At 45.3% G+C, this 15499-nt stretch overlaps 1 protein-coding gene across 1 annotated transcript; it reads left to right on the forward strand.

The window, feature by feature from the left end:
• Positions 1–710: 710 nt before the first annotated feature.
• LOC131293066 (protein PRRC1-like) lies at positions 711–15258 on the forward strand. The gene is made up of 5 exons (XM_058321146.1): positions 711–1314; positions 1383–1485; positions 1559–1729; positions 1821–2010; positions 15040–15258. Exons 1-5 carry the CDS (start codon positions 810–812, stop codon positions 15256–15258), a joined length of 1188 nt encoding a protein of 395 aa, XP_058177129.1. The 5' UTR covers positions 711–809.
• Positions 15259–15499: the final 241 nt, after the last annotated feature.

Below are 15499 nucleotides of genomic sequence, written 5' to 3' on the forward strand. Positions count from 1 at the left end.
AAAAGAGGTCGCAGCACACCATGTAACGAGATAAAAACCGTGGTAAATTTTTTGACAATTGTTTGAGGGCACAACTGCAAACTCGGTATGTTTCAGAGCGGCAATTGAGGCGTTCGGTTTATGTTCTGGAGCGTGAGGAAGGCCATCACTCTTAATTTCACCAATCATGGCGGCCAACAGGATCTATATCCAGTGATTTAACACAGCAGAACAGTACACTGCTCCAAAATTTCCAATTACCTATTTCGTTTAAGAGATTATAGCAAAGATCACTCACATACTGCAAGTATGTTTGTCGTCACTTTTTCAACCAACTGTCACAACAATGATGGAGTAAAAAATAGCTTTGATCCGACCTCTCTTTTTACCGATCTTGAAAGTGCTGCTGTGTTTCTAGTAACCTTGGTCCAAGTGATAAAAAAAGAAGAGAATCTGTCAACATTGTTTTAGTACACAAGGTTCGTAGATCATGAAATAATCAAAACTTTCAAATCAGCCGTTCTACAGTAAGCAATTTGGTAGAAAAAAGTCGAAGAATACATGAAAATATTTAGAAAAGAAATGTTTGCTCGAAAATACAATGAAATTGTGTTTATGAAAGCCAAAAGGATGTTTTTTGAGCCCTGCTTTTGTTGACATTTGACATCATTTTAACTGTACTAAAAGCACATCAAAACATAAACAAACAACGGAGCAAAATAAACGTAGGCATTCCGAAAGACGACGCATTTTATTAGCCGAACCATATCGTGAAGTGCTGTGTCTAGTTGTTTTATTTTGTTATTGATCCACAATCCGCTATTCGCACAATGAGTGACCTCAAGAAAAAGACGGGAAACATTCTTTCGAACGTGAGTCCACCGTCCGAGCTGCCTAGCTTTATTACGGCGAACGTGGCAACAGCTGCTACGGACATAACGGTGACTCAAAGCAACAAACCCTCCGCGGTGGACGACGGTGCGAAGAAAGATGAAACGGAACCATTCATACCGACCACATTTAGCCCGGCAATTCCTCCCAGCAAAGACACATCGTTGCTACTGTCCGCGGACCAGCCGATGGCGGTCGATGCGGTGCACAGGGGTGGTGAACCCGAGGCGGAACCAGTGCATCGGGACTTTGCTAGCATGATTCTCAACCCTGAACCCGTCGCGGCAGCATTGAGTCCCATTACTCAGGGTGGCTCGGCACTGTTTGGCTGGATGAAGGGTGCCGTTTCGGGAGGCGGAATCTTGCAGAAGGTCGCCGAAAAGGCGAAGAATTCTGTTGACACGATCGTTACTACGCTGGATCCGCAAATGAAGGAATACATAAGTATGATTGTCTGAAACGGTGCTCCATGCAGTTCCGAATGTTTACGATTTCTTTCTCTCCCTCTTCAGATTCCGGTGGAGACACGGAAGTGATCGTTGCGTCCGACAAGGACGATAAAGTTCGTCCAATACGTGAGGCTTTTCAGACAGTGTTTGGCAAAGCAACAGTCATGTAAGTCTTGCCAACAAAAGGAATCGTTTGTGGATCAGTTGTTTATTGTGAAATTGTTTATACTTCCTTACAGTGGTCTTCCGGCTCAAGCGGCTGCCATTGCGGCCCAACCGGTGGGCTTTACAGCGGGTCTCAAAGGAGCCGAACACCGCATCAATAGCATAAGGGCAGAAAATCCACGCGTCGACGATCATCTTCCCGTGGTGGCGATCGAAAACTTTGTCGTTGAACTTTTCCCAGACCAGTACGTAGTCTAATACTGCCTATCGTGGCTAACAATACCAATGTTAGTAACGTGGTCAAATTTGTATTCGTCTATTTTCCCCTCCACCCAGATGGTTCGATGCCGGCGTGATTCTACTGTTCGACTATGCGAAAAGCATCTTGCTGAAAACGGTCACGCAAATGACCCCGATTCCGCTGCCGGTGATCACGGCACTCCAGGCCGACACGCCGGCAGATTATCCGCTTAAAGATACGGGTTTCGCCGTGACCGTCGGGAGCATTATGGCTAGGAATTTGAACGTGAGTAAAGCATCCATTATCTTTCAGCATTTATTTGTTGCAAACGGGAGTGGAAAGAATGATACAGAGCTTTACCTACGCGAAAGTGTCGGATCAGTCGACCACCATTTTTAAAAACACCACTAGATAGTTCTGCTTTGTTCTACTCCTGCACGGTTTTCTTTACGCCTCGTTTCACTATGGAAACAAATCCAATCCGAAAGACAAGGATTTGACTTAAAAGTAGCGATTAAAACTTTTCCTGGAAAAGTTAGTCTTGCACTTGCACGGAAGAATTCTGTTTGTCCGTGTCGATAATAAACTCCCACCGTTTACTGTTGTTTGTGCGCGGCAAAATGTGAACCACTCTGGTCAGTACTGTTGTGCACTGTAATCGGATTAGCGGGACACCCGTTAGTGTTGGCTTTGGTCGGCTAAGAGAAAAATTGTGGATGAAAAGTTAAAAAAAAAGTTTAACTTCATTCGACGCGTTAGTTTCTATGCTAAGCTGAGCCACATTTTTTTCTTTTGATAGAAAAAGTGGTCCTGCTTATTATTTCTCGCGAAGAACGTAGACCGTTGGATAATTTTCATTCACACTTTAACAACCTTTATGGAATGATTTATACCTTTTCCGTTCACATTTTTGTTGTATGATATTTCCTGCTTGTACTTTTTTTTTACCAATTATAAACCTACAAAAAAAAAAAAACACGTGAGAATGCATCCGGTTCGTTACATCGTCCCATGTGACGCCTTTTAAAGCGAAGTCAATGGGTATTTTAATTAAAATTGTGCACCATTTGCGCACGATGACCATGTGGTGGCATAAAGGCTGCTTTCTTTTTCTTTCCAAAAAGGACCACCCCCGCTTGGGACGCGCAGAGTGAAGCAAAATAATATGCAATTAAGTTGACCTGGTTTTCGCACGTGCATCGGGCACGGCGTTTGCATTGGGTCAATCTGTTGAATGCGGAAAATTTGCGCGGTTAATGTATTTCTCTACCGGGAAAAAAACCCGGTGGAGTCATATGTTAAAGCCTTCATTATAGGGATTTTCCATTTGATGGATTTATTTGTACCTCATCTCGTCAAGTTCTTTCTTTGCATTACCGGGCTCGAATGCATTCACATCCTCGCCGGTATTGACTTTTGCAGTCAAATGAAATGCCTAGAAATATGTTGTAACGAACATCGTTGTTTTCTCGAAATCATTTGAGGTTAGGTTTAGTATGAAAAATAACGTAAAAACTGTTTACAATGGATAATGATGCGTTGCCAGGTTGCGAGAAATGATTCCCGTGCACTTTTTGTCGGCGATCAGCGTAACCGATATTTTCCGTTGTTTTTCTCCCAATAAAACCGCAAAAGGAACAGGGTACCAATTATAAACTTCAACCGGGTTTGGAGTGTTAATTTCTGCCCGGCCAACCGTGCTGTTAGCGGTTCAGCCAAATGAGCCGTTTGCATGCGAATTAAAACTGAATAATTGATTTCGGATTCGATGTTATTTTAATTTTTTTGCAACCGAAATGTCGAAATCGGACCGCTATTGGTCGGATAATTAACATTCGAACATGTTTATCGGTGCGGTCGGCATTTAACGTTGCCCGTTCGGCTTTCCAGACGGATATTCCGTCACCCGTTACTGCTAAGTGGAACCTACTTGGATGATAAACTTAAAGCGTCAATTCATCACCAATTATTGTTTGTGTTCGTTTGGGTAGAATATTTTTCTCTACATTGAAATGGCAATTGGAGTGTCCTGTAATCGTGGCACAATAGAGTTGTTTTCGATTTATTCGAACTGTTCCAAGAATCTTGTTTATTTTTATTTCTCAGTGCAGGTGCGGTGGACAGGAGCATGAAAAGGAGAATTTCAACGGTTTTGATGAGATGGTATTTCAGTATGTTTCCTTTTACCTTTATCATCCAGGCACGTGCGTTTCAGGTTTTCGAATGGAATACTGAGAAATTTGAAACCGAACCGGTTTCCATAAGAATTCCTAGAACCCGTAAATCATTGACCGTGTTTTATTCCGACGGGTACGTACCCTTTTATTACGAAGCAGTATCCTTCGTTTGGACTTTTAGTCCTTCGATTCGGTCGAAATACAAAGGTGACTTCGTTCCGGGAAAACCGAGAGTTGAGTGAATTTTATTGTCGGCTGCCTGCGGATTGATGGTGACGACAGATAATCTCAGCAGGCGGGGAGTTAATTGAGAACCAACCTCTACGCTAGCTGTCCTTTTGCCAGCTTTGTTTGTCTACGGAATTGATAGTGATTGTATGGGAAACGACGAAGACTCCGCGGTCATCATGTGGGTTACCGGAAATTGTGGATCCCACGATGCCATTTTCAGTTTTGCGACGGCAGCATACCGTGCCACGCATGCAGTTTCCCGCCGAAAGCAGGCACCAGGCAGTAGTAAACTTGTTTTCCCTTTCCGCACAATTTCGAACGACACGCCGTCATGGTGCCGACGGAAGACCTTGTGAACGCAAGCTCGAAGATGGAAATTTACCGACCGCAACCACACAACGACGGTGGCACTTTGGAACCGTGCCTGCAGATTCGGCGGACGCACGGGAGGCTGTAATAAAAGCAGATGAATTGGAAAAGCTACACCACTGTGGGAATGCTGAAGGTCCGTACACACAAACACACACACACACACATACGCGTACTTGGAAGGGAAGTGCAATCGAACGTACTCGTCGTGGTTCCTGTTCCGACTTTCTTTAGTTTTACTATCTACCGTCGGGTACGGCGGGAACTTTACTCTTCGGCGGAGGGCTTGTATGTGTGTGTGTGTGTGCGCATGATGATTTATTGCATCCAGAAGGCGCTGCGCGAAATTGTCGGAAAATCAGGGCCGAACATCCTCGGGAGAGGAAAACAGTTCGAGAGGTTACTCTTCCCCGCTTTCGAGGCTCGTCCGCTGTTTGGTGGGAAACTCTTTACCGGGAAAATCGGTAACCGCTTCCTTACGGGACACACTCCCGCACCCCTTTTTGGCAAGAGGCGCACAAAGAACCATTAAGGGCAAAACGGAGGTTGCAGAGCGAGAGCGCTTGGATCGGAGGAAAATTCATGGAATCACTTGCACACAGGTGCGCATACCAACGCGTACGAGGAAGCAGGTCTTCCTCCTGGCTCGTAGCACAGCAACCCGCTGGAACGGAAATGAAAAATAGCAAACTTTCTAGCGGGCAAGTGTTCCGGCACGCCATTTGCCTATTATAATAATGTATGCCCGGCATTATCCTCTTCCCGTGGGGGGGAGGGTTGGCTTGGGTGTCGACTCTGGGCGTGGAACCTAGTGAGCGATGAAGTGTGGCCGATGTCGTTAAAGGGAAGCCAATGCAGAAGAACCACATCCCTGCATGTAACTTCCTGCGCAAACGATGCGCTTTGGTGGCGAGAAAATATGATAGGAAAGGAGGACGGGGAGCAGATATACCATCCGGAAAAGGTGGAAACCAGCGCACCGGAACAAACCTCGGTGTCGTTGGGCCGTTTTCCACCATCCGTTTGTTGGGAAATCGTTTGTCGGGTTCAGTTCCGTCGGCTGGCGAGTGGTTTATCGGATACCTGATGCACGGCTTATTACGAAAGTGCTGCTGCTGCGGTCGGACGGGGCTTAATGGTGGTGGAGATGATGGATGGCAGACGCATCCGGAAATCCCTCATTAAAATAAAAGGTGCCAGCACTCGATGCGCTCGACTAAATTCTCCACGACGCCAAAGGTCACCGCCACTTACGGTGTCCAATTTGCGTTTTCACCGTTCGGTAGATGGAGTTTGCTCCGATGCGCTGTTCCTTGCAATGCCTGATAAAATTACCTGAAACGTCTTTTGCCGTGCGAAAGTTTTCCTCCCGGTTGACGGCGTTGTCGTGCCCGCCGGGGCCGAGGTTCGGCATTGCTGACTGCATTGGAACCAGTCTGTGGCTGCTCCAGCCCGGACTGCTTGTGTCCAACGTGCCGTGGCGCAGGCGGAAGCATCGCCTTCCGGACGAGACGGTGGGTGGATTTGCAAAAGTTTTCCCATTTTACACTGTGTACTCCATCTAATTCCAATCAATTACATGCACCAGGGACAGTTGGTGCACGTTCGGTTCGGTGGCGCACGTCGCCCGAGCTCACTACGACCGGGTGTTCGTTTTCTCTCCGGTGGCCTTCTCGCAAAACGCAACTGCAAGCGCCATAATTGGGTCCCTACACAAACGCCGTTCGTTGCGTCTTTTCCTTGCTTTTCTGCATTCGGATGAAAAAAAAAAAAAATGGCGCTGGAAAACCTCCACCCCCTTTCGGCAAGCCGCGCGGTCGACACGGAAGCCGATGGATGGCGTGTCGTTTGGAGAGTGACGTGAAAAACGTCCCTTAGCCACTGCACTGCTGGACCACGCGCACCCGGGAAATCGATGCTGGGAAAGTTTGATCGTGTGCCATGCTTTCCGTATAACCGTTTTCCCCAATGTGTGCTGCTCGTTGCACATTTCGGGACAAAGGATGAAGTGACCGTTTTTTCCGCTTCCTGCGAGCGGCCTGTGTTACTTGGATGATGTTAGTAAAAAAAACTATTCGATTAGAGTTGGTCGAGGGTAGTTGAAAGTTTTCCTCAAATTGGCTGGCGGGTTGGAACGGGTTTGTTTTTTTTTATCTAAAGATTCCACCATTTTTTGTATGCGAGGGAAAGCGTTCGTTCATCATGAATCTTGGTGAATGGAGCTCAATTTTTGGAAACTTTCACTTGTTTGTGTAAAACGATCTCCTGCCGCTGACAGATTTGATTAAATAAGTTGCCTAAGTTTCCCGCTATTTAATGAAGTTGGGAGTTTTCTATGAAGCTTATGATACAATTTATTTTAAATGCTCACGTTATTTAAGGTAAATTCAATAAACCTGTTGCAAGTTATGCAAAACCAATCAAGCTGGTGACTGCCTGTACCTGTTTATTGCAACCGATCCCCGATTCGGTCCTCAAAACATTGATAAATCTTTCGAAACATTCATTCCATCATAATCTTACTCGATCTAACATAATCTTACTCGAATCTTCGTGATGTTTAGTTGTACATGTGCCCTACCGAAAAAACAGGCAAAATTTCCTTGCCATTTTTTGTGAATCCTTGGGCTTCTTGAATCTGTGATACATAAATTTATTATACTTTAGGATTCATAAATATCTCATTCTAAAATATAGAATCTCAAAATCGATGCAAAGAGGTATTCAGATTCGTAACTCTGAATTTAAACTTTCTTATTTGCTTGAAATCTTTTTAAAAGAATTGTAAATAAATTTTAAAAAGTTGAAAAATATAATATAGTTTGAAAGTCGGATATGACCTTGGTTTGTTAATTTCTAATTAAATAGGATATGAGGGTCATTTGATTGCGATGACAGAAATGATGAGAAAAAAAAATGCTAGATTAAACAACCAGTACCGACAACGATGATAGGCACAGTCAAGATTAATAAATTGGGTAAATTAATCAATTTGTATAAAACAGAAAAATAAGTATAAAACATAAAAAAAATCATATAACATATAATCATAAAACATAACTAGAGTGGATATTTAGACTACTACCGCCTGTTACATATTTTTCTCGTTTGTAAAACTTTACTGTCAGTAAAACTTGTTTGCCTTACGCTCTGCCAATCCACAACACTTCCCTTATCGTTTCGCTTAGCTTGTAATCTTACATTCGATTACTCCAAAATCGCCGGCCAACCCTAATTCACCAACGATTTCGAGGTTTTCAATTGATCGAATTAATGGCCCCCCCGAAAAGTTTATCCAGCCGGCGGCTGATTGCGTAATTGTCCTCCGAACTGGTTCCGGTTCATTTCGGGCATCGAAAAGACATCGAGAGCAAATTGTACAAAACAGTGCGGTGCGGTTTGCTTGCTCCATCCTTATTTTGTGTGCCGTCGGACGAATATTGTCGTCGTCGGCGTTGATCTTCGTCATTGGAAATCCATCGGAAGGCGTTTTGGGGTCTCCGATTGGAAAAGGGACCGACCCGTATGTTGCCTAATCGGTTTTGCCTTGACATGGGACGCAGTGAATCCGGTCCGGTTTTGCGTTCTACTTGAATACACTTCAACCGGTTCGTTCGAAAAGCTCATTACTGTCCCATCGAACCACTGTTGCGGTATCGAATGGGTCTGGACATGACACATGACTTGCGACACCAATCATGCGGGTGGCAACGTGTATTTCTTGTAAGAATTGAAGAAGCTTACAGAATGTCCTTCGTAAAATATACAACCCTAATGCGTTCCTTCATATGTTATCTTATGCGTTCTTGCAGTGTGTTCTCGATAAATTTGTTTATCTTGCAATATGTTTCTTGATTTATTGAAAAGTAGGTGATTGGTGTGCTCGTGTGGCCCGGACCGCCATTGACAACGGTACATCGACCCTTTCTCGGAACCCTAGGACCGACCGGCAGATCATCGATGTCTTTGAACTTCGCACCTCACGCTCGAAGGCTCAGCACCGGTCTTAGCGAGGCATCGAAGCGGACGCCGATCGGAAAGATGGGGTGTCTACTAAGTGGCAAAATTGATGCCGGGATCTTTGCCCCGGCAACGAAGTGGTACCGCGTGAAATGCTGATCCGAGCGTTGATGACAAACGAAAGGACCGTCGAAAGGCCGGGCCGAGTGTGAAGGACAAAATGGAGGCCGCTGGCAAAAGTTGTTGATCGAAGAAACCAACCGAAGCGACACGGGCCCGCTCTGTCCCTCGGTCGTTCCGGATCCGTTGATGAAGGACGTCATGCCGACCACCGACCCAAGCGCAAGTTGTCCTCTTACGCTTTTCCAACGAGTCAAAGTGGATCCTTCTGACGAACGCGTGAAAGGGCACACACACACACACACGCTCCTTTACGTCCTATAAAGCCGTCGAAATGGAAATATGGTACGCTGTAAGGCGTCTGTGAAGCGTGTCCAACGCTCAAGCTTGCACCACCACTAAACGACACACTCGACCACCGGTTCGTTGTCCCTGGCTGGTGGCGGTTTCGAAACGGTAACAATGCCTAACCATGTTTCACCATGAACCACCCGTTTGCTTATCAAACGTTCACGACGGAACACCATTGAATACCGGCTCACTTCCGGCTGAAGCGTGTAAAGGTGCGAACCGGAGCTTCCAGAGACAGCTTCACCAAACATCAACGGGGCGCGAGCGGCTGGTAGCGGAGTTGCCTGGAATTGCCGGATCAGTGTTCAGCAAACTCTGGGTGTGACGAGCAAAGGCAGCAAATCCATACAAAGATGATGGTATCGAGAATCACTGATTACTGTTTGATGGGGTGGCCATTTTGAAATACTGAGGCTCCGTTCGGGATGGGATCGTTCTCATTCTCCGCTGTCAATCTGTCTGTTTACGGGGGCAGAATTTTGCCGGCTTCTATAATACCTCCCCCACCCGCCCTTCCTTGACATCTCTGCCCGTTTGAGGGGAAGATCATCCGCCTCCGGACGGGCATGAATGTGTATGCTGTGTATTGATTGAATTTAAATCGATTATCTCGGGTGAAACCGACCGCTTTGGCTCGCCCCCCCATGACAAAGTTTCCAGGCAAAATTCTTGGGACAACTGTGACATATTTTAGGAACACATCTTATATAGTCTCTTTGATTCCCTAACTCACGGGTCTTTAGGAGAGGGGGTGAATATTTACTCGATGGGTCGGAAATTTCCGCTTAATCCCTCAACCATGGAATTCATTTCCCCAAACCCCAAACCCAGGCCACCCTAAGAAGAAGAAGAAGCAGCTTCAGTTGGGCGTATTTTGGGTCGGTCAGTAATGCCAAGCCGATATGTTCCCGCTTTGGGATTAGAATAACAAAACCCACCGGAGCAGCACAGCCCCGGACAGGTTCGATTCCACGAAGGATCAAGGTGTTTCCCGGATGCGTTTACCTCGTCACCAGTCGATTTCTGATGGGTTTCTTGTGTGAAGATCAAGACCTTAAGCAGTCCCCATCGTGTGTTTAATGTTGTCCGTAAAATATTCAAGCGTAGAAGATTTTGAACGAACATGCTCGGGATGTGTTGGCTTTTTTGGTTTATTTTCTCCCATTTTTTTTATATTCTGCAGGAAATTAAATGGAATCTCCTGTGAGTGTAGCACGTTCGCTTTGCAAATGTTTAAAGCCGAAAGGATAATCGGTTCTGATCGGTCAACAAAAGGTTGTGCAGAATTGTGTGGAAAATGTTTTCCTGTTTAACCTTTTAGTGCGAAAAGGAGCTTATGCTCCTACACCCAGGTCTTTCCCCCCCCTCGGCAAGGATTGTTCATTTATGCACACTACTTCCATTGTAGCCGTTCGTTGTGTCGCTTTGTGTTGATTCCCATCGATAAACCCGAGCGTCCCTTCTGGAGCCGAATTTGTAATTCGTTTTTGCGGTGCCCTTTATTTGCTTTGGAAATCGGTACTTTAATCGATTGAGGGTGTGCGGTTTCAGTCACCCCCCTCCCCCTCGCCCCGCACCGCCCGTTAATTGAAGCAGTTACGATAACTGCCATTTATTACCATTCATCGAACGAGCGTTTAATCGTTCGCAAATTTTCGCTGGAAATGATTTTTCCCACGGTTTCCTTTTACAACCAACCATGGAAGGGAGGGTTAGGTGGAAGCCATTTGTGGTGAGAAATATTGTTTTAATTGTACTTTTCAATTTGATAAGCGAGCGATTTGCAGAACGAGTTTGGCGTTCGGCGTTTTCCAAGCCACGGAGCAAAACCGGGACTGTTTACCCTGTCAATGTAACTGACGTGTGTCAATGGCCAGGGAGCATAAGATCCGGGAAAAGAATGGAACAAAGAGAATGGAACGAGAAATGTTCCAATACCATGTAACCGCTGGCCATAATTAAATTATATCGATATTTTTATGTTTGCACCACCACCACCACCATCACCATTGGAGCCGATCGGAATCGTTTATCTGGTGAGTTCGATTGTGGAGTTGTCCGTGTAATAAGATTACACCAGCAGCGAGCGAGTACCAACGGCGTGAATTCAATTTTCCGATCGCCGACAAGCGCCATTTTTCAACAGAATCTGTTAAGGGATGCCCGGAAAACACAAAAACTGTCCACCAACTCGGTCACGGCACGGAGGGTTCCGATTCCACAGCTTGTTCCACAGTTTTAGCATTAGCGACTAATCTTCTTCCCGAGCGTTTCCGCAGGTTCACGACCACCGACCCCGTGGGTGGTGTGCGGTTCGGAGAGATTTAGATGGCCGGGATTAAGCACTGACTTGCTCGTGATACGTGTTATGGGTGAAATCCCGGGCTCTGACTGCTGTTGCTTCCGGCGCGTCTCCAACATCTGCTCCCAGCTGATGCCCGATGGCATTAGCCAGCGTCTGGGTAGGTCAGGATTCACATTCCGGTTGCGTTCCGGTGATGTTGAGTGGTGAACACACAGCTGGTAGTCAAATACCGGAAGAGTAAGGATACGTGCACTCACACACACATCCATACACACAGATGCAGTCCATTCTTCTTCGTGGTGCAGCGCAAATCATCGAGATAACTCAATGCGCGTGGAGGTTTTATGCTCATTATACCACATCGTTGCAGAGAGTGTGTGTGTGTGGAAGCGGAAAGTCAACCACTCGAATCATCCCCGGGAGGGACATTCTGGATTCTCCTTAGTGTACATTCATCGGAGATTTCACACCGGAACCGAAGTCCACCCGCACCTTTTCGCATGACGATGATGGTTTTGATGATGATGATTGCTCGTAAGCTCACTTGCTGCCCATCTTTTCTCGCACATGACCCACACGGCCAGCTTATTAGAGAACTTCCGTGACGCTGTTGGCAAAGTATGTATTCAAATTGGATTATAAACTATTTTACGGATGGTTGGAGCCGACCCGTCCCTGGCTTCGCTTGAACGAAACCTCCGGGTAAAAATGGGGAGGTAGGGATTTAAAGTTCCGGAAGGTTTTTCGCCTCCCACAGTGGCTCAACGTGAGGAGATTTTCACACAGTTTTCGGTAGTATTTGATTAAAATAAGAGATTGGCTGTTGAAAGCATAAAAAGCATTGCTTATAAAATTTACTGAAACTTTCACTTTTCCCTGAATTGACTGCCAAGCCGGAAGCTACGGTCAACTGAATTATGATTTTCGCAGGAATTTTAGTCCAGACGGCCTTATTACTTGCTCCATGCACCTAAAACCTTCCTTAGCGTACCGTATCACGCTTAGTTTTTATAAGTCCTAAAGTCGCAATTTTTCGTATCCATTTTTTTTTCAGTATACCTTCTTAAGTTGTTATATTTATGTCCTGATATAGTCCCAAAGTGTTCCGTTTAGTTCCAAAAAAGTGCTGGCTTACGAAACTTTATAAAACATAAATATAGTGAAGTGTTTTAAAAATTTATTTTTCGGAAGAAGCTGTAGATTTCCTTAAAATGTGTTTTTTTTTTAATTTAGATTTTAATTTAGATAGCTAACAAAATTTCCTTTGCAACGATGTAAAAGTTGTGTAAGAAAATATTTTCTAAATCTCTCAAATTTAATATGAAAAAACGAAACAAATATTTGAAAGCATAGCTCACAGTCTTTTTTTCTCTTTACGCAACTTTCAAGAACCATATCTCTTGAAATTGTACATTGAAATAGATAATAATCTGGAGATTTCTTTTAAACCCATAATTCTTTCACATGGAAGAGAAATTTTGAAAATTGATTTTATGAAATGTCAAACGAAAAGACCGCACGCTGGGCCACTGTGCCTCCCACCGTTGTCGGTACCTGGTATGTTGTTTTTTTCCTTTTTTTCTTTTCGTTCAGCACCGAATTGGCTTTGGCCCACTGCCCGGACGCTAATCGCACGCCCCGACGGATCGCCACTGACCATATTACTGCAGGCGAAAATTGAAACTTATCGAACCAATCTACCACAAAACCACGTGCCCGGTCGGATGGTGCTCCGGATCCGGAGATTTCGCTACACCGTAACCTCTTCGCTGCGCCTCCCCTCCCGCTATTATTGGCTCGTTGCACTCGAGCAACGCTCCGGTTTTCTTTTCTTGCATTTGGCCGGTGGTTTTCCGTTCCGTAACAACTGGCACACACCACCGAAGTAAGCTACCGGTTCCGGTATCCGGTGGAAGAAAGGGAGTTTTTTCCTTCAATGCAGCCGTTCTCCTTTTGCTTTCCAACCGAGCAGCGAAAGCCGGAACTTACGTATTTACTCCCATACAAACCGAAAAAGACGAAAGTAATTCAACCGACGTTTGGCTCTTTGTACCGCTGACGGTAGTTGATCTGGGAAGTTTGGTAATCGCACGGAAGTGGTTTATGTATTTTTTTTACCAAACATACTTACTACCTACTTACTATTAAGTCTTTTTAAAGTGGAATCCTGCATACCGTCGCATCTTAAAGCTTGTGTGTTCTTAAACGGCTTACGGCTTCCGGAAAGCTTAAAATTTTCGTTCAATACATTGTGTCAGTTCAGTTTCTTAAATTAATTGGCTTTCTTTAATCCCAAATAAATAGTTTTTAAAGCTGCTAAATTTTTTAATTGATAATTTGACTGACTTGCCATCACACTGTTAGATTTTATTGGTTCCGATTTGATCACCGCTTGGACTTTCTTTTTTCTTTTTTATAAATAGCACTCTTTTTCATACAGATTTTTATACAGATTTTTAAAGCTGCAAGATTTTTGAATTGACAGCAAGTAATTGCAAGTGACGTATCTCATTGAGAAACTCATTGCATTCGATCGATAGGAGTTCGCATGTCGCTTCAATTAATTTAATTTGATTGACTTACCATCATACTGGAAGTTTTCATTGGTTCTGCCTCAATCAGTGCTTGGACTTCCTGTTTTCCTTTTTATAAATAGCACTCCCTTTTGCAACATTTCAGTTCAGTAGAAAATTAATTTCCGGTCGTTTTCGGTTGAATGGAGTACAACCGAATGTTTGCTCGAGTATGCAGCTGAAACAGGGACCGTATCATTTTTCTCATCGCGGACAACACGGGTGGCATGGTCCAATTTGGAGTTTGAATTTGTAGAGCGATCCTGCTTTAAAGTGTCGCTTCAGAGGTTTTTGCCCCTTTTAACGTTGGTACTAATTATGGGACTAGAAAAAGTCCCTGTAAAACGTGAACAAGAAACCCTGGATAGTCAATACTAATCTTCAACAAAATGTGTGCAAGTGATGAAAAATTGCACAAAAACCCCGTTTAAAGATCGCCCATTTATTCGAAGTCATGCACCTTAATGGTAATGGTCCTTGGGGAATTAAATAGCGGAAGGTAAATGCAAAGAGTGACGGTAAGAAGGGACCGGGTTCTACAAAAACGCGCCGAGTGGGGAATCGATTTTCAATCTCTCTTTCTCTGCTTGTCATTTTGCGGTTCACACAATGGGTGTATGGCCGGTCGACTGTCGACTGACTTCCCGGGGTTCGATCTGGACCTAGACTTCCTGCATTCCATCGCAAACCCGATGTTCGCGCAGATGGCTTCGGAAAAGGGTGAATTTCTCTCGCCGGAAAGTTGCTTCGGTTCTAGTGGGGGGTTTTTTTTTCTCTCAATCCCTCCCCCTCAACCCTTTTCCCTCCCTTTCCGTTGCACGTTTGATTAAGCGATGAAGGCAACCGAACCAGAAGGGAATCTACGAACTGGATTTTATGGGAAATTCATTAGTTTTCTTATCGGTACCGGGGTCCGCTGGCCGGAAGTTGTCCGTAGTTTGCCAGTTTCGGCAACCGCAAACTTCTGGTGGGAGTGTTAGAGGTGGTGGTGGTCGTACGCGGTCGGAGGTCGGGAGTATTCCAACGTAATTTAAACCCTACCCTTGCCGGACGGCTAAAGCCCTTCCGTCACAGGGAGGCGTTTTTTGTCTTTCGATCCGGAATCGAGTCATATGACTCTGTGTGTGCGTGCGTGTTCGTGTTCGATTCGCTTTATCTAATCGTACGGTTTCATTTTCACCATTTTCATCTTGTTTGTTTTTTTTGTGTGCTGTTCCTCAACTTTCAGACCCCGCATACCGAGTGGCACCGGGCGTACACGTCGGTGCCCCGTTCGGAGATGATACTGGCGGCCGCAAAAACGATAGCGACACTCTACAAGCAGGCAACGCTGGACTACAACCAGCTGGTGGCGGCCCAGGCGGAGGCGGCGGCCACCCGTGCCGAAGCGTCCGGCGAACCGTCCGCAGTGCCATCCGGCGGAGGAATGCCCGAGCCGGCGGAATAAGAATTAATGTGCACCATCATTAAAGCTTGCCACTGTAATCACTACTAAACGGACGATTGAGAAGGCGATGCGACGAACGAATTAAGCCCATGGTGTGGAGAGAGGGGAGGACAGGGGGACAGGTCCGTGGTGCGATATGGATTACGGTGCGTACGGCGAGAGTTTCTCCCCCACCATTCCGTTGGAAAAAAAACCTCCACCCGTTCAAAACGCAAAGGAATGCGGGTTCGGAAGTGGAAAA

This window comes from Anopheles ziemanni, chromosome 2 (assembly GCF_943734765.1).
Source record: "Anopheles ziemanni chromosome 2, idAnoZiCoDA_A2_x.2, whole genome shotgun sequence".
NCBI lineage: Eukaryota > Metazoa > Arthropoda > Insecta > Diptera > Culicidae > Anopheles > Anopheles ziemanni.